General features: G+C 66.7%; 1 protein-coding gene across 2 annotated transcripts; it reads left to right on the top strand.

Annotated features, from left to right (window-relative positions):
- The first annotated feature begins 652 nt into the window (after positions 1-652).
- Positions 653-10,208, top strand: GATD3 (glutamine amidotransferase class 1 domain containing 3). Of its 2 annotated transcripts, none has more exons than XR_016232199.1 (7): positions 653-831; positions 1,690-1,742; positions 3,226-3,339; positions 4,822-4,941; positions 5,091-6,370; positions 8,166-8,322; positions 9,439-9,558. XR_016232199.1 is itself a non-coding variant. In XM_051829286.3 (7 exons), the coding sequence occupies exons 1-7, from the start codon at positions 691-693 to the stop codon at positions 9,565-9,567; spliced, it is 807 nt and encodes a 268-aa protein (XP_051685246.2). In that variant the 5' UTR covers positions 653-690; the 3' UTR covers positions 9,568-10,208. The 2 variants fall into 2 exon arrangements, 1 of the variants encoding a protein (XP_051685246.2); XM_051829286.3 differs by having other exon boundaries at positions 6,278-6,370; positions 9,439-10,208.
- The last annotated feature ends 6,786 nt before the right edge of the window (positions 10,209-16,994 follow it).

The following is a 16,994-nucleotide window of genomic DNA, read 5'->3' as shown; positions in this document are numbered from 1 at the left end:
TCCCGCAGGGCCGAGGGTTGGGGTGGGCGGTGCGCCCTCCCGTGGGCCAGGGTGGGGTGATGCTGTGGGCAGGGGGAGCCCCTGGCGCTCAGGGAGGAAGAGCCGGTGCCCTGCGGGTTGCTTCTGCGTGAGCCTGCCTGCCCAGGGCAGTTGGCACTGGTCCCTCCGCGGGCATGGTGCGGGGCAGCCAGGACCCCCGGGGTGTCAGACCCTGCGGGTGGCCCTGCCTCCGAGGGTTCTCGGCCTAGGGGCGGGGTCTCCGAGCCTCGCGGTCCCCGGTCACTGCGAGGTCGTGGCGATGGCCACAGGACTACTGTCCGCCACCACTGTGGCCTCAACGCGGGGCGGGGGTCTCCGTTTCCTCGCTGGGCCGCACCCCAGGCTCCGGCAAGGGACAGCCGAGCTTCGAGATGGAATCGGGTTCGGGCAACTACGGCGCGGGGTCCCGCAGACAGCGAGGGGGACAGGCGGGCTGTGGAGACCACTGCGTCGGCCGCAGGCGCTGCCCCAGGCACCACTTGGCTTCTGTGCGCAGGCGCGAGCGCGCTCACGGGATAGGGCGGGCGGGGCGGGGCGGGGCACCACGGCGGCTCTGCGCAGGCGCGGGCCCGCCCTCCGGCGCGCTGTGGCCGGCAGATTGGCGGCCTGCCTCAGTGGCGGGTGACCTTAGGTCGTGGTGTCCCGCCCGCCATGGCGGCTGTTCGGGGCCTGGCTGCGTCGAGGTTGGCAGCCTCCGCATTCGTGTCCCCTTCGCACCGCCTGCGGCTTCTGTGCGCCCCGCGAGCGGCCCTTCACGGCTCCGCGCCGCGCGGCGGGGCTAAGGTCGCGGTGGTAAGTGCGGGCGGCCGGGGCCGGGGTCGCCGCCCTTCAGTCAGCGCCCGCCGCCCGGGGTCGGTCCCTCGCCCTTCAGTCAGCGCCCGCCGCCCGGGGTCGCCCCCTTTCAATCAGCGCCCGCCGCCCGGGGTCGGCCCCCTTCAGTCAGCGCCCGCCGCCCGGGGTCGGTCCCTCCCCCTTCAGTCAGCGCCCGCCGCCCGGGGTCGCCCCCTTTCAATCAGCGCCCGCCGCCCGGGGTCGGCCCCCTTCAGTCAGCGCCCGCCGCCCGGGGTCGGTCCCTCCCCCTTCAGTCAGCGCCCGCCGCCCGGGGTCGGTCCCTCCCCCTTCAGTCAGCGCCCGCCGCCCGGGGTCGCCCCCTTTCAATCAGCGCCCGCCGCCCGGGGTCGGCCCCCTTCAGTCAGCGCCCGCCGCCCGGGGTCGGTCCCTCCCCCTTCAGTCAGCGCCCGCCGCCCGGGGTCGGTCCCTCCCCCTTCAGTCAGCGCCCGCCGCCCGGGGTCGGTCGGCCCCCTTCAGTCAGCGCCCGCCGCCCGGGGTCGGTCCCTCCCCCTTCAGTCAGCGCCCGCCGCCCGGGGTCGGTCCCTCCCCCTTCAGTCAGCGCCCGCCGCCCGGGGTCGCCCCCTTTCAATCAGCGCCCGCCGCCCGGGGTCGGCCCCCTTCAGTCAGCGCCCGCCGCCCGGGGTCGGTCCCTCCCCCTTCAGTCAGCGCCCGCCGCCCGGGTCGGCCCTCCCCCTCCCCCAGCGCCCGCCGCCCGGGTCGGCCCTCCCCCTCCCCCAGCGCCCGCCGCCCGGGTCGGCCCCTCCCCCTCCCCCAGCGCCCACCGCCCGGTCGCCCTCCCCAGCGCCCGCTCCCCCGCAGGTGCTGTCCGGCTGCGGGGTCTACGACGGGACGGAGATCCACGAGGCGTCCGCGTAAGTCCAGGCACCCGGACTCGCGTCGTCCACGCCGCTCTGCCCTGGGGAGGCCGCCCGCGTCCGGCCGGGCCTGCGCCCCCCGCCCCTCCCGGCTGCGCCCACCCCTCCTGCGAGTGCTCCCGCCCCCGGCGCTCCACGGCCGCTTTGCTTTTTTTTCTCTCTTTTTTTTTTTGACCCAGCGAGGCCCTCTGGCATGAAGTCACGTGCTGTTTTTCAGAACTTTTTTTTTAAAGATTCACTTGTTTATTTGAGAGGCGGGGTTACAGAGAGAGAGAGAGAGAGAGGTCTTCCATCCAATGGTTCACTCCCCAGTGGCCACAGCGGCCGGGGCTGGGCCAGGCGGAAGCCAGGAGCCAGGGGTTCTTCCGGGTCTCCCCCGCGGGGCAGGGCCAAGGACTTGGGCATCTTCTGCTTTCCCAGGCCGTGGCAGAGAGCTGGGCCGGGAGTGGCGCAGCCAGGACTGGAAGCAGCGCCCGTCTGACGCTGGTGTTGCAGGCGGCACTGCCCAGTACAGCACGACGCTGGTCCCGTGTGTTTTTGGACACGCTGTTTTTAAAAATTATCTGTCGGGGAGGCAGCCGGGAAACAGTCCAGGTCTCCCACGGCTGCCTGAGCCAGCGGCCCCTCCGGGTCAGCCGGACGCACGTTAGCAGCCGTGTCACACAGTGGACTGCTTTGTTCTCCAGTTTTCCCGTTTGCTAGAAGGTTCCGGCGAGCGGACCTGGAGGGTGTCCGGCGCTGTGTCTCAGGCTGCCCGGAAGAGCCCGGGCTTGGCCCTGTGTGGCCGCGGCCGCCTGCCTGCTGGTGCCGCCACCTAGTGACCGAGCTCCCAGGTGGCAGAGTTCGCTGAGCTGGGTTGAGGAGAAAGAGCCGACGAGACAGGCGGTGGCCAGGGAACGGCGTGAGGCCCTGGGCAGACCCTCAAGGGCGGTGTCGGGTGCCTGTGGGTGGCTGACCTATGGGCTGCGCAGCCCCAGCACAGCTGGGCCCCACCCTGGTTTGTGAAGGAGCTGCTGGGACCAGACACCGTCTGCAGCCCGTGTGGCTCTGTCCCCGCCGGGTGACAGCTGGCGGTTAGGACCCACCCCTGCACCTGGCGCTCGGCTGAAGTCCTGACTGACGGTGCCCCACGCGTGCACGGGAGTGCTGACTGTGCCCCACGCGTGCACGGGAGTACTGACGGTGCCCCACCTGTGCACGGATGTACTGACGGTACCCCACGTGTGCACGGGAGTACTGACGGTGCCCCACGTGTGCACGGGAGTACTGACGGTACCCCACGTGTGCACGGGAGTACTGACGGTGCCCCACGCGTGCACGGGAGTACTGACGGTGCCCCACGCGTGCACGGGAGTACTGACGGTACCCCACGTGTGCACGGGTGTACTGACGGTGCCCCACGCGCGCACGGGTGTATTGACAGTGCCCCACGCGTGCACGGGCGTGCTGGGCCTGACATCTCCGCTTTGCTCTGGCGCAGGATCCTGGTGCACCTGAGCCGCGGGGGGGCCGAGGTCCAGATCTTTGCTCCGGACGTCCCTCAGATGCACGTCATTGACCACACCAAGGGGCAGCCCGCTGGGGGCGAGACCAGGTGCGAGGCTCCCCACCCCCGAGAGCGGGCTGCCTGGCTCCCCCTGCCCCCGCTCTGCTGCTCCCCCTGCTCCCCTCCCCCCTTCCCAGCTGACCCTGCTCCTCCGACTGGGAACTCCCCGCGAGCGTGACTCCCCCAGGCCGAGTGTCTGTCCTGGGAACGTTGCTGCCTCAGCTCTGGACGCCCCTCACCTCCCAGTGCTGCCCCAGACACGGGGCCCAGTGCACTGAGCGAGGCTGCTGGGGGCTCTGCTTGCCGGTTCTCGGCCCCAGATACCTTTCGGCAGCGCCAGCAGGGTCTGTCCTGCGCCAGGTGTGGCCCTGGCACGGTAGGCACAGGCCAGCCCCCGCCCTGCCTGTCTTCCCTGTGCGCCTGCACTACAGGACGACCGCGTGTACAGTGGCCAGGCTTCCGAGAGCAAGAGGCAGGGTGGGGGACCGCAGCTGTGGCCTGGGGCTCTGGTCCCCACCATTTCCTTCTCTGCCAAGCCCCTGGCTCTCAAGGCCGTGCCTGTGCCCCGTCCCACGAGGATCGTCGTGCGGGGCTGACCCTCGGCTGGCCTCCCTTTCCCCGAGTTCTGACCTGCCATGTGCCTGCTTTGGGGTCCCAAGTGGCCATTTTTTTGTTTAAAGATCTATTTTTTATTTGAAAGAATTATAGGGAGAGAAAGATACCATCCACCTGCTGATTAAACTCTCCAGATGGGCACAGCGGTTGGGGCTGGGGGCCTGGCAGAAGCTAGGAGCCGGCCGGCGCTGTGGCTCACTAGGCTAATCCTCCGCCTGTGGCGCCGGCACACCAGGTTCTAGTCCCGGTCAGGGCGCCGGATTCTGTCCCGGTTGCCCCTCTTCCAGGCCAGCTCTCTGCTGTGGCCCGGGAGTGCAGTGGAGGATGGCCCAAGTGCTTGGGTCCTGCACCCGCATGGGAGACCAGGAGAAGCACCTGGCTCCTGGCTTCGGATTAGCACAGCGCGGCGGCCATTGGAGGGTGAACCAACGGCAAAGGAAGACCTTTCTCTCTGTCTCTCTCTCTCACTGTCCACTCTGCCTGTCAAAAAAAAAAAAAAAAAAAAAAAAGAAAAAAGAAGAAGCCAGGAGCTTCTTTCTCTGGGTCTCCCACATGGGTGCAGGGGCCCATCCTCCACTGCTTCCCCAGGCCACAGCAGGGAGCTGGATCAGAAGTGGCGCAGCCTGGACTCTAACTGGTGCCCATGTGAAATCCCTGCATTGTAGGTGGTGACTTTACCGGCTGTGCCACGATGCTGCCCCCGATGGCCCTTGAACTTGTGGGTTCTGAGGGATTTGGTGTAGCTCCTCAGGACTCCAGCATAGATCTAGGGCTCTTATTTCTGGGGTGACTGTAAGTGCTGAGCTGACGGCATTAGGTTGCGTGTGTGAGTGCCTGGTCCTGGCCGTGGTGTGCGGGCTGTCCCGTGTGGGCCGCCCGCGTGCTTACCCTGCTCGCCGGCTCTGCATCTTCCAGAAACGTCCTGAAGGAGTCAGCCAGGATTGCCCGAGGCAAGATCACCGACCTGGCCCAGCTCAGTGCGGCCAACCACGACGCTGCCATCTTCCCGGGAGGCTTTGGTGCTGCCAAGAACCTGTGCGTGTCCGAGCCTCCGGCCTCCCGCTGTCTCCTGCGCGGGCCGTAGCTGGGACGGGGGTGGTTAGGGCGTGGGAGCCCCCCTGAGGGCTGGGTCTGGGAGCGCTCAGCGAGTGGGTTTTCCTCTGCTCTCCCTTCTCTGAGTGCAGCTGGTGCCTGGGCCCATCCCGGTCCCCGTGCTGGAGCCCCACTTCCCAGCCGTCAGAGCCGTGTTCTTGGCGGATCCCGGTTCTCTGGAGACGCCTGCAGGGGGAGGCGCGGTGGGGAGCTTGGGTTGTTGCTGTAGCAGCTGGCTGGTGACCCCGAGGGGCCTGGCCAGGGCCACACGGTCAGTGTCGGGTTGGACCCTGTTCACGTTCCTCTGGACCCTGCCTCCCTCCTTCCCTTGCATTTGGGGTGGGCACGGTGCTGAGTGTCGAGTAGCCCTCACGGGTGGGCACGGTGCTGAGTGTCGAGTAGCCCTCACGGGTGGGCACGGTGCTGAGTGTCCAGTAGCCCTCACGGGTGGGCGTGGTGCTGAGTGTCCAGTAGCCCTCACGGGTGGGCGTGGTGCTGAGTGTCCAGTAGCCCTCATGGGTGGGCACGGTGCTGAGTGTCCAGTGCCAGCCCTCACGGGTGGGCACGGTGCTGAGTGTCCAGTAGCCCTCACGGGTGGGCACGGTGCTGAGTGTGAACGGAGCCGTCGGGCCTTTGTCCTGGCGATGTCGCAGCTCAGGAAAACGGGTGGGGTTCAGGTGCTGGGGTGCGGCTAAACCCTCGTTTTGTAGCCGTGGCAGAGGGTGAGCACTGTGAGGCTGCCTCTGGGGTCCCTGTGGCTCTGCAGCCTCGGTGGGGCCTTGCCTCGGACCATACTCCCACCTCAGTTCCCCACGACCGGTCCTGAGCCGGCTCGGTGCCTGCTTGCAGCTTCCCGTGTTGCTTTGCCGTCCTGATGGTCCTGTGGCCACCAGTGCCGCTCACCCGCCGCCCTGGGCTTCCCGAAGCCTGCCCACCACGTGTGGGCTGCAGGGCGAGCCCTGGGCTTCCCGAAGCCTGCTCTGGTTGCTCCACTGGCCCCTGCACTCGGCAGTCCCATGGTCTCCGTGGAGCTGACTGCACCCTTCCCCACGTGCTGCCCCGAGCCCGGGTGTAGACGCGTCCTCCACAGGAGCCCTGCCCTGCCTCCCGCCGGCTCCCTCTCCCAGGCCGGCAGGAGGATGGCCACCGCTGGGCTCTCCGTTCCAGCAGGACCAGCACTCCTCCTTGGAGCGGCAGCGAGCTCACACCTCGCCTGGCGGGGCTGTGGGGGTCCCGGGCTGCCGAGCCTGCCTCGCCAGAGCCTCTTCTCTCGTGACAGGAGCACGTTTGCCGTGGACGGGAAGGACTGCAAGGTCCATCGCGACGTGGAGCGTGTCCTGAAGGAGTTCCACGGCGCCGGCAAGCCCATCGGGTACGTGGTGGGCGGGGCCCGTGCGCGGGAGTCGTGACCACCTGGGGCTTTCCCCTGACTCTTTCCTGGGTGCCTTCCAGCCCCGTGTTTCCGTGGTCACGTGCTGCGTCGGTTCTGAAAACGACTCCCACGGAATCCCCAGCGTGTCCTTGCCTCCCTCGGCTGCCCCGTCCGCGTGGGGCATGGAGGCAGTGACCTCCGTGTCACAGACAGTGTGGCCGTTCACTTAAGGAGCTGCCGGCCACTGTCGGGACACATGTGCGCCGTCTCCATCGACAGTGGCCCGTGTCCTCCTGCACTCGTCTGCTTGGTAGCCACGGTGCCCACGTGGCCTGTCCCTGGGAGAGGCTCTGGCTCGGGGCACGCTGCCCCGGGGAGGAGGACAAAAGGCCGAGGCGGCCACTCGCTCATCCCGGTGAGCAGACGCCACAGCCGAGGAGCACTTGGCGACTGGCCTGACTGCTGGCTCCCATGCGCGGTGGACCAGAGATGCCGGTGCCGCCGCTTCCACCGGGAACACAGAATCAGCCTCCTCCTTCCAGAGCCGACACTGGGCGCGCGCGTGCCCGCAGCCCCACCGTGCCATGCGGGACGGTCCTGCAGGAGGTCAGGTGGGCTTAGCAGAACCAGGCGGCGTTTGCCTCCCACAGTGTGGCCCCGCTGGCTTCCTGCCTGCTCGGGGGCCACGGGAGAGTTGGCCTTGGGTCAGTAGGCAGGAGTTGTTTCGGTCGTGGGGTGTTTGACAAGTGCGTTCTTTTTTTTTTTTTTTTTTTTTTTTTTTTTAATTTATTTATCTTTTGACAGGCAGAGTTAGACAGTGAGAGAGAGAGAGACAGAGAGAAAGGTCTCCTTTTTCCGTTGGTTCACCCCCCAAATGGCTCCTATGGCCGGCGCACTGCAGCTGGCGCACTGCTCCAATCCGAAGCCAGGAGCCAGGTGCTTCTCCTGGTCTCCCATGGGGTGCAGGGCCCAAGCACCTGGGCCATCCTCCACTGTACTCCCGGGCCACAGCAGAGAGCTGGACAGGAAGAGGGGCAACCAGGACAGAATCTGGCGCCCCAACCGGGACTAGAACCCGGGGTGCCCGTGACGCAGGCAGAGGATTAGCCTAGTGAGCCACGGCGCCAGCCTAAGTACGTTCTTAACGGCATCTGTCGGGGGCTGGGCCCAGTGGGACCAGACGGGTGAGAGCGGGACTGTGACAGAGTGTGGCAGGTGCAGTGGGGACAGCGTGAAATCCGGGGGCTGCTGTGCTGGGGTGGCCCCTGCCCTCTGTGCTGGCGCCCTTGTAGCTCTAAGGCGCTGGGCAGCGCTGCTTCTGGGGCACTGCTTCCCGGGGCACAGGGCCAGCAGTGTTGGCTGAACAGGGTGGGCTCCGGGGGACCAACAGAGCAGGTCCCAAGGGCAAGGCTCTGGGTGGTCTCGGGCACGCCGTCTGAGCAGCGCTCCATGAGGGGGACCCGACAGAGTCGTGGGCCTGCTTCAGAGTGTCCCGGCACGGGTCAGAGGTCAGAGATGGGACGAGGCTGCCCATCTGGGCTTCCCTCTGGAGAAGAGCATGTGATGTGCCCAGGAGGCACAGCTGTGTGACCTGCTGTTGTGTGGGGACAGAGCACCCCGGAGCCAGGGCGGGGCCCTGGGGCCCAGGTGCCGTGAGTGCCCTGCGTGTGTAGGGCAAGCGGAGCAGCCTTCGCCACAGGCCTCATGTGGCCCCTCCCCGGGGGGCCTGACTTGTCTCCGCCATCTGCCCCCTCCCCGGGGGGCCTGACTTGTCTCCGCCGTCTGCCCCCTCCAGCTTGTGCTGCATCGCGCCCGTGCTCGCGGCCAAGGTGCTCAGAGGTGTCGAGGTCACCGTGGGCCATGAGCAGGAGGAAGGCGGGAAGTGGCCGCACGCGGGGACGGCGGAGGCCGTGAAGGCCCTGGGCGCCAAGCACTGTGTGAAGGACGTGACCATATCCTTGCTGTGGCCTGGCACCGGGTCAGTGTGTGGCATGCAGGGGCACCTCTGGGGGTGCGGGGTCCGCACGTGGTGTGCAGAGGGCACCTCTCGGGGCACGGGGTCTACATGGGGCCTGTGTATGGCGTGCAGGGGTCACCTCTCAGGGCACGGGGTCTACATGGGGCCTGTGTATGGTGTGCAGGGGTCATCTCGGGGCACGGGGTCTACCTGGGGTCTGTGTATGGCGTGCAGGAGCACCTCTGGGAGTGTGGGGTCCGCACGGGGTCAGTGTGTGGCATGCAGGGAATACTTCTAGGGGTGCAGGTTCAGCGCGTGGCGTGCAGGGGGCACCTCTGGTTCTGGTCACGTGGCCTGTTCCATCAGGAGCTGTAACTGTGGTCTTGCGTGGGAGGTCAGCACAGTGTCCCCACGGCACACCCAGGCCTGCTCTGAGCTTCATGGCCATGCATGGAGTACATCCAGCGGGCTGTGTGAACAGTGCCAGGCGGGGGCCCCCGGGCTAGGGGCTGGGCTGGGGGCGTGGTCAGTGTTGCTTCCCTCCCCGCCCCCCACTATGTGGGAGCTGCTGCTCGGTCTGGCTCGGGCGGGGCAGGAGGGGAGTGGGTGGGGGCCGAGGGGCCTGTGCCCGTGTGGGAGCTGGGCTCGGTCTGGCTCGGGCGGGGCAGGAGGGGAGTGGGTGGGGGGCGAGGGGCCTGCGCCCGTGTGGGAGCTGGGCTCGGTCTGGCTCGGGCGGGGCAGGAGGGGAGTGGGTGGGGGGCGAGGGGCCTGCGCCCGTGTGGGAGCTGGGCTCGGTCTGGCTCGGGCGGGGCAGGAGGGGAGTGGGAGGGGGGCGAGGGACCTGCACCCGTTTGGGAGCTGGGCTCGGTCTGGCTCGGGTGGGGCAGGAGGGGAGTGGGTGGGGCCGAGGGGCCTGTGCCCGTGTGGGAGCTGGGCTCGGTCTGGCTTGGGCGGGGCAGGAGGGGAGTGGGTGGGGCCGAGGGACCTGCACCCGTTTGGGAGCTGGGCTCGGTCTGGCTCGGGTGGGGCAGGAGGGGAGTGGGTGGGGGCCGAGGGGCCTGCGCCCGTGTGGGAGCTGGGCTCCTGCGGTGTTTTCCCTGACTCTGCACACGAAGCCCACGTGGACGGGAAGAACAAGGTGGTCACCACCCCAGCCTTCATGGGTGAGGCCGCGCTGCACCACATCCACGACGGCATCGGCCTCATGGTGAAGAAGGTGCTGGAACTCACGGGGAAGTGACGGCGGCCCCGCCCCACGGCCCCCCGGCTCCCCAGCCACGGCCCTGGAGCGGGGCCCCCCTCGCTGAAGGGGCGGGGGTTATTTTTCCGCTTCCATCTGTAGCTGCTTTCCCCAGGGAGGGGCCCCGTGACACCTGGGCGTGGGGGGCCCGGACCCTCGGTCCCCTCCCAGGCACACGGAGCGGGCAGCTGCCAGTGTGCCCTGCCCCTCAGCCGTGGGTCCTGGCATTAAAGTCAGCTCTTTCAGGAGAATCAAGTGGAAAAACACGACTCCAGTCTTGGGCTGATGGCTCAGGAATCTTAGTTTTGGGAAGAAAAAAATTTGTAGGTTTACAGTGTAATCAAGAAACCAGAAACACCATTTACTGAAGAAAGCCCCCCGGGTCGCCACCCGTGAGGCCGGACCCCAGGTCCCTGGCAGAGCGCTGGGCCCAGTCCCGGCTGCTCCAGCCTGGCTCCCTGCACCTGGGGAAGCAGTGGAAGACGGCCGGGTGCTGGGGCCCTGCACCCGCGTGGGAGACCTGGGAGGAGCTCCTGGCTCGGCCCTGACCTCCGTGGCCATTTGGGGAGTGGACCATTGAGGGGAATATTTCTGCCTCTCTCTGTCCTGCCTTTCAGAAAATAAATCTTTAAAAGAAAAAAAGGCCTCTGGTCTGGAGTGCATGGTTACAGCGCCGGCACCAGGCACGTGGCCCCGGGGACTCCCTCTCCCAGACAGCCCGCACAGCCGCCCTCCAGGCCGTGTGCAGCCCGCGACGCCCTGCCCGGCCACACTGTGAGGTGGCCCTGGGCCGTGGTTCTCCGCTGGAGCTCACGGCGCGTGGGAATGGGGAGTGTGGGGCTTGGGGAAGGCATTTCAAGTCGAAGCCTGGGCACCCGTCTGGAATGTTCTTTGCCAGCCCCGCTGGGGTGGCTGGACGGGTACAAAGGTTCCTGGAGTCAGCGCCACTGCCTGTCCTGTGTGTACGTGCCTGTCCAGTGCCGGCCTGACTGCATGGGGGTCCCTTGGAAGTTTCTGGTTCCTCCCAGGGTCGCAGCTCTCCCTGTGCGCCTCACCCCGCCAGGTGGGGCTTCTCTCCTGGGCGCCCTTGGCGGGACACTGGGGGTTGGGGATGGGCTGGTGGGGTCCCTGGCACCCTCACACCTGCCCCTCTGGGTGCTTGTTAACCCACCGGCGTGTGTGCAAGCCCACCTTGGCGTGTTTGGGGCTGTTGGCTGTGCTCTCTGGCAGTGCCGCCCAGCCCGGGAGCACCCAGCAGACATTCGGCTGTCCTATTGGTCAGCCGGAGCCCCGGGCTTTCCCCCGGTGTGTTCCGGTCACAGAGGCCCCTTCCTGGAGGTTCCGGGGTGCCATGTTGCCCCACCCGCCTGTACCACTAGAGGGTTGCCCTGTGTGGCTGGGCGTTCTCGGGCTACAGGGGCCGTGCCAAGAGGCGGCAGCCGCCTGGGTTTCACCCCCGTGAGCCTCAGGGCAGGTACTGCGGGAGGGAAGTGAGAACGGCTGAGAAAGCCCCGAGAAGTGTTCGCACGGCCCCGCAGGCAGGCCTGTGTCCTGTGGCCTCGACTGTCCACGTGAACTGGGGCTGTGCTTCCCTCCCAGGCTCCCGTGGGGCGGGTCGAGTGGCAGTGCTGGTGTTTCCTGGTGCCAGCAGCCCCCGTGGCCCAGAGGCTCTGGCTGCGCAGGCCGTCGCGGGGGGCGGCCCTGAGCTCTGCTCTGGGGTGGATCTGCAGCGCTGGGGGGCCTGGACCACTGGCCTGCCAGGCGTGAGCCAGTGCCCGCTGCCGGCCAGCACTGCCCCGGTGCCCCTCACCAAACACAGGTGGAGCAGCCAGCACACAGCCCCGTGGGCCCTGCAGCCTGCTGGGCAGGGGGCCGTGTGGACAGCTGGGAAGGAGGGAGGGAGGGCAGGGAAGGGTCAGCCTGGGAGTTTGAGGACAGCACGGGGTGTGGGTGGGAGGTGACCACCGCAGAGGCTGGGCCCCCTGCAGGGTTACACCAGCAAAGCCTGAGTTGAAGCTCCACCACCAGGGGGCGTGGTGGATCCGTCAAAGCGCCCGCAGGCTCCGAGGGCCAGCCAGGGTGGGTGTGTGTCCCCAGCCGCCTGCTCCTCTGCCCGCAGGTTCTGGGCTGGTCTGCAGGAAGCCTCGGCCCTGTCAGGCCCCTCACACCGCCTGTCCTGGACCCCAGGCTCCCGCTGGTCCCGGCCCCCTCCCTCCTCTCTGACCCCTCGCTCGCAGCCTCCACCCAGCCTTCTCCTGGACGGTGGAGCCGCTGTTCCCGGGGGGTCTGCTGGGGGTGGGGCAGGCACCTGTGTCCTACCGCCTCTTCCCTCTGCAGCCACTCTCCCGGGCACCCCAGACCTCACCCTCGGGCTGCCACCTACCTGGCCACATCCGACCACAGGTCCAAGCCAGACCCCAGCATACCCCCGAGGCCCCTTCAGCCCAGTGTCCAGCCCACCTGGCTCATCCAGCGCACACACACAGCACACACACCGTGTGCACATGTACACACATAGCACACACATTCACATACAGCACATGGCACACCCACAACACACAGTGTGCATGCACACATACAAGAGTCACACACAGTACACACACAGCACACAGGACACAGCACACACATTCACACACAGTCACATTGTGTAGACTGTCTCCCCTGTGTAGACTGCCTCCCCCTGTGTAGACTGCCTCCCCCTGTATAAACCGTCTCCCCTGTGTAGACTGCCTCCCCCCTCCCCCTGTGTAGACTGTCTCTCCCTGGGTAGACTGCCTCCCTCTGTGTAGACTGTCTCCCCTGTGTAGACTGTCTCCTGTGTAGACTGTCTCCCCTGTGTAGACTGTCTCCTGTGCAGACTGTCTTCCCTGTGTAGACTGTCTCCCCTGTGTAGACTGTCTCCTGTGTAGACTGTCTCCCTGTGTAGACTGTCTTCCCTGTGTAGACTGCCTCCCCCCGAGTAGACTGTCTCTCCCTGTGTAGACTGCCTCCCTCTGTGTAGACTGCCTCCCCCCGAGTAGACTGTCTCCCTGTGTAGACTGTCTCCCTGTGTAGACTGTCTCCTGTGTAGACTGCCTCCCCCTGTGTAGACTGTCTCGCCTCCCTGGTTGTTTCTTACCCTTGTCTCTGCCTGTGTGGCTGTAAGGAGCATTTTGTTCCATTTCTCTCGTTTCTCAGCCTCTCAGTTACATTGCTCTGCTCAGGTTGTATTTTTTTTTAATTTTTAAAAAGATTTATTTATTTGAAAGAGTTAGAGAGAGAGAGAGAGAGAGAGAGGTCTTCCACCCGCTGGTTCCCTCCCCAGATGGCCGCAATGGCCGGAGCTGGGCCGATCCGAAGCCAGGAGCCAGGAGCTTCTTCCAGGTCTCCCACGCGGGTGCAGGGGCCCAAGCACTTGGGCATCTTCTACTGCTTTCCCAGGCCACAGCAGGGAGCTGGATTGGAAGTGGAGCAGCTGGGACTAGAACCGGCGCCGATATGGGATGCCAGGGCTTTGACCCGCTGCGCCATAGCGCTGGCCCGAGGTTGTATTTAAGAGGCAGAGACAGAGTCCTTCCTTCCACTGTCCATTCCTCAGACGCCCGCAGTGGCCAGGACGGGCCGGGGCTGAAGCCAGGAGCCAAGAGGTCAAACCAAGGCTCCCCCGTGGAGAGCGGGAGCTGGCAGCAACTCGCTCGGGCAGAGCCGGGACTCGGACCCAGGCACCCCAGGGGAAGTGGGCGTGTCGTCTGGTGCCTGCAGGATGCGTGCACACGCGCTGGCGGCACTGGCAAATGCCTGGATGTCGAGAATGAGGGTGGTGCAAGTGTTTCTTCGCCTGCGCCCGTTCCTCCTCGGAGGCTGCTTTTGTGTAGATCTTAGTTTCTGATCTGTGATTTTCCTGTTCTCGGAAAAGGTCACTTGTTTTAATGTGAAAGGCAGAGAGAGAGAGAGATTTTCTGCCCGCTGCTTCACTCCCCAGATGGCCGCAACAGCCAGGGCTGAGCCAGGCTGAAGCCAGCAGCCTGGAGCTGCATCGGGGTCTCCCACCATGGGCGTAGGGGCCATCAGCAAGAAACTGGATCAACCACGGCTCCAACACGGGTGCCGGCGTGGAGGTGGCAGCGGCTCATGTGTCCCAAGGCACGTGGACGGCCAGCACATTCTCCGATTTCCATTTGTCTGAGAAGGTCTTTGCTTCTCCTTGCTGGACACGGAGCCCTGGGCTGGGTCTCTGGCTGGGCTTCAGCTCCTGTCGCCCTCGGCGTGGCCTCTGGGAGGCGCTGTGGCTGAGAGTGGCTCCCCGACTTGCTGCCCCTGCCGCGCCGTCTGCCTGGCTGTGCAGTTCCTGGCAGACCTGGGAACATGCAGCAGGATGCGGGTGTGCACAGAGGCGCGAGCAGGAGTGTGTGTGTGTGTACAGGGGTGGGCACACGCGTGTGCAGGTGTGCGTGAAGATGTGAGCAGCAGTGTGTGCAGAGGTGGGAACACACGTGTGCAGGCGTGCATGGAGATGTGAGCATGAGTGTGTGCAGAGGTGGGCATGCGCATGTGCAGGCGTGTGTACAGAGGTGGGCACACACGTGTGCAGGTGTCTGGAGATGTGAGGAGTGTGTGTGTACAGAGGTGGGTACACACGTGTGCAGGTGTCTGGAGATGTGAGGAGTGTGTGTACAGAGGTGGGCACACACGTGTGCAGGTGTGCATGGAGATGTAAGGAGTGCGTGTGTACAGAGGTGGGTACATGTGTGTGCTGGTGTGTGTGGAGATGTGAGGAGTGTGTGTGTACAGAGGTGGGCACACACGTGTGCGGGTGTGCATGGAGATGTGAGGAGTGTGTGTGTACAGAGGTGGACACACGTGTGCAGGCATGTGTGGAGATGTGAGGAGTGTGTGTACAGAGGTGGGCACACACGTGTGCAGGCATGCGTGATGTGAGGAGTGTGTGTATAGAGGTGGGTACACACGTGTGCAGGCATGCGTGGGGATGTGAGGAGTGTGTGTATACAGGGGGCACACACATGTGCGTGCGTGGAGATGTGAGCAGGAGTGTGCGCGTGCGTGGAGGAATTCCTTGACTTGGAACCTGCGTGGCGCTGCCCTGCCTCACACCCACCAAGCCTGGGTCTCGGCCTCTCCTCGGGGGGCCCCGCAGGGGTGCGGTGACCCCCGTGCTCAGCTCGGCTTCCCAGGGCAGCTGGCAGCAGGGCTCCGGTGTCCTGCCGGGACGGTGCTTGCCCGGCCGGCAGCTCCCCGGAGCTCCAATCTGAAGCCGCTCCCGATGTTTCCCGGGGGCACTTGCCGCTGAGGTTTGGACCCAGCCCCCACGCAGCCCCGTAGAATTGGGCTGTCCTGCCAGGGTGGGAGGGGGCCGAGCCCCGGCTCGGCAGGAACTGTGGAATTGCTGCCCGGTAGCCGTCTGGCCACTCGCGACTGCCACGTCCTTGTTTTCATGCGTGCCTGCACTTCCTGGGTTGGGCCGAGGGGTAGCAGAAGTGTTGATCACTCACTCCTTCCAGCGTACCCGAAGCCGGAAGCCCATGAGCCACCCCCGGTGCCCACCGCTGCCCACCGTCCCCCCGGAGGGGCTGTGGGTGCCAGGCCCTGGCCGGCTGCTCCGTCCTGCCTGGCAGTGCCCGTGAGCTGGTGTGGGCAGCGCCGTGGAGGCTCTGCTCGCCCGGGCGTGGGTCCAGGTACTTCCTGTTGGCACTGCCGTCCCCGGCGTGAGCAGTCCCGAGGGGAGCCCCAGGACCCACCCCCAGCCCTTCCTGCCCGTCTCGGTCCTCGGGCCTCACGCGAGCCGTGGCTGCCGGGCTGGCTGTCCTGCAGCCGCTGAGGTGAGCTCCGTGCCCAGGCAGGAGCGGGGAGTGCTGTCTGGACCACTGTTAGCGCAGACGATGGGGCAGAAGTCCCGAGGTTCTACATCCCACCGTGCGCCGGGCCTGCCCCGTCTCGTCTCTCGGGGGAGTGGAGCAGCTGCCCTGACCCAGGGCTGTGCCGTGCTGGCCCGGGCAGCCATGTCAGCCACGGTTCTGGGGACACAGGGGCCACGGCCCCTGGGAGCAGCTCTCGGCCCAGGAGGGGCTGCGGCGTTGGCTGCTGGAAGCCACAGTGCCCATGGCGGGGGCCGGGCTGTCGTCGCGGGAGGCACAGCTTTATCGGGGTGCTCTCAGAGGGAATGTGGAACACAGGGACCCCTGTCCCTGGGCCCCAGCCCTCACCTGGCCAGGCGGTTTCTGTGGGAGGGGCAGGGCCACTGCCCAGAGGAGCAGGTGACAGGGACGCTGTGGCCGCCGTGCTCTCTGGAGAGGAAGTTGGCCTTTTCGGGGGATTTCCAGCCAGATGGCCTTATCGAGGACCCCGAGAGAGAGAGAGGAAGGCACAGAGGAGCCACAGCGACCTCAGTCCCCCACCCCCAGACCCCACCACGGCGCCGGGAGCAGCAGCGCCAGGGAAGGCGGAGGGCGAGGCCACCCCCGCCCCCTGAGTGCCAGAACCCCGGGCAGGAGCCCACCACAGCCACACCAAGCCCAGAGCCAGCCCTGGCGCGGCCCCTCCCACTGCGGGCTCTGGCTTTCCTCCCTGGGAAGGGGGAGGCTGCTGTGGTGCCCCCGCACGGGGCACGCGAAGCCGCTGCAGGCCGCTTGGTCACACCAGAGTCCCTGCTGCGCGCGCGGGCGCCCCGGGTGGGGGCGCTCAGGTGGCGCCCCTGCTCCGACGTGTCTGGGAAGCAGGGGTGCTTCCTGCAGGTCCCAGGCCAGCTCAGCCAAGGGAGGGAGGAGCACAGGGGTGGGGTGGGGTGGGGGATGGTCACGTGCTGTGGCCCAGCTCCCGGACGCCTGCCTGGCCACCTCCCCTGCCCCTGGCCCCACCAGCACATCTATGTCACATCGGCAGAGCCTGGACAGTGCGGCCATGCGCCCAGGAGACCAACGGCCGCGGTGACACCAGGCCTGGAGGGCCACAGGAGCCAGCCCTCCTGTCCCTGCTCTGACAGCTGCTGGCCGATGGGAGCCGGGTGCGCCCTAACCAGAGGCCCAGACCCCTGCTGATTGCTGGGGAAGCCGCACCCTGTACCCTGCTGAGACTGCCCGGGTATGTGGGCAGGGTGGGCCTAGACATTGTCGGGACAAAAATGCAGCTCCCGGGGACCCCCTGTGGACCTGACACTTACACTGCCCAGGCCAGCCTCTGGGCTCGGAGCTCCTGGGGCAGTGCTGGCCACCCGCACTGGGAGACGCCGGCTGGAGCCTGGCTCCCCTGGGCTCGGAGCTCCTGGGCAGTGCTGGCCACCCGCACTGGGAGACGCCGGCTGGAGCCTGGCTCCCCTGGGCTCGGAGCTCCTGGGCAGTGCTGGCCACCCGCACTGGGAGACGCCGGCTGGAGCCTGGCTCCCCTGGGCTCGGAGCTCCTGGGGCAGTGCTGGCCACCCACACTGGGAGACGCCG

This window comes from Oryctolagus cuniculus, chromosome 4 (assembly GCF_051225735.1).
Source record: "Oryctolagus cuniculus isolate XC-2025 breed Fujian yellow rabbit chromosome 4, ASM5122573v1, whole genome shotgun sequence".
Classification (NCBI taxonomy): Eukaryota; Metazoa; Chordata; class Mammalia; order Lagomorpha; family Leporidae; genus Oryctolagus; species Oryctolagus cuniculus.
This window is presented reverse-complemented; position numbering and strand designations above follow the sequence as displayed.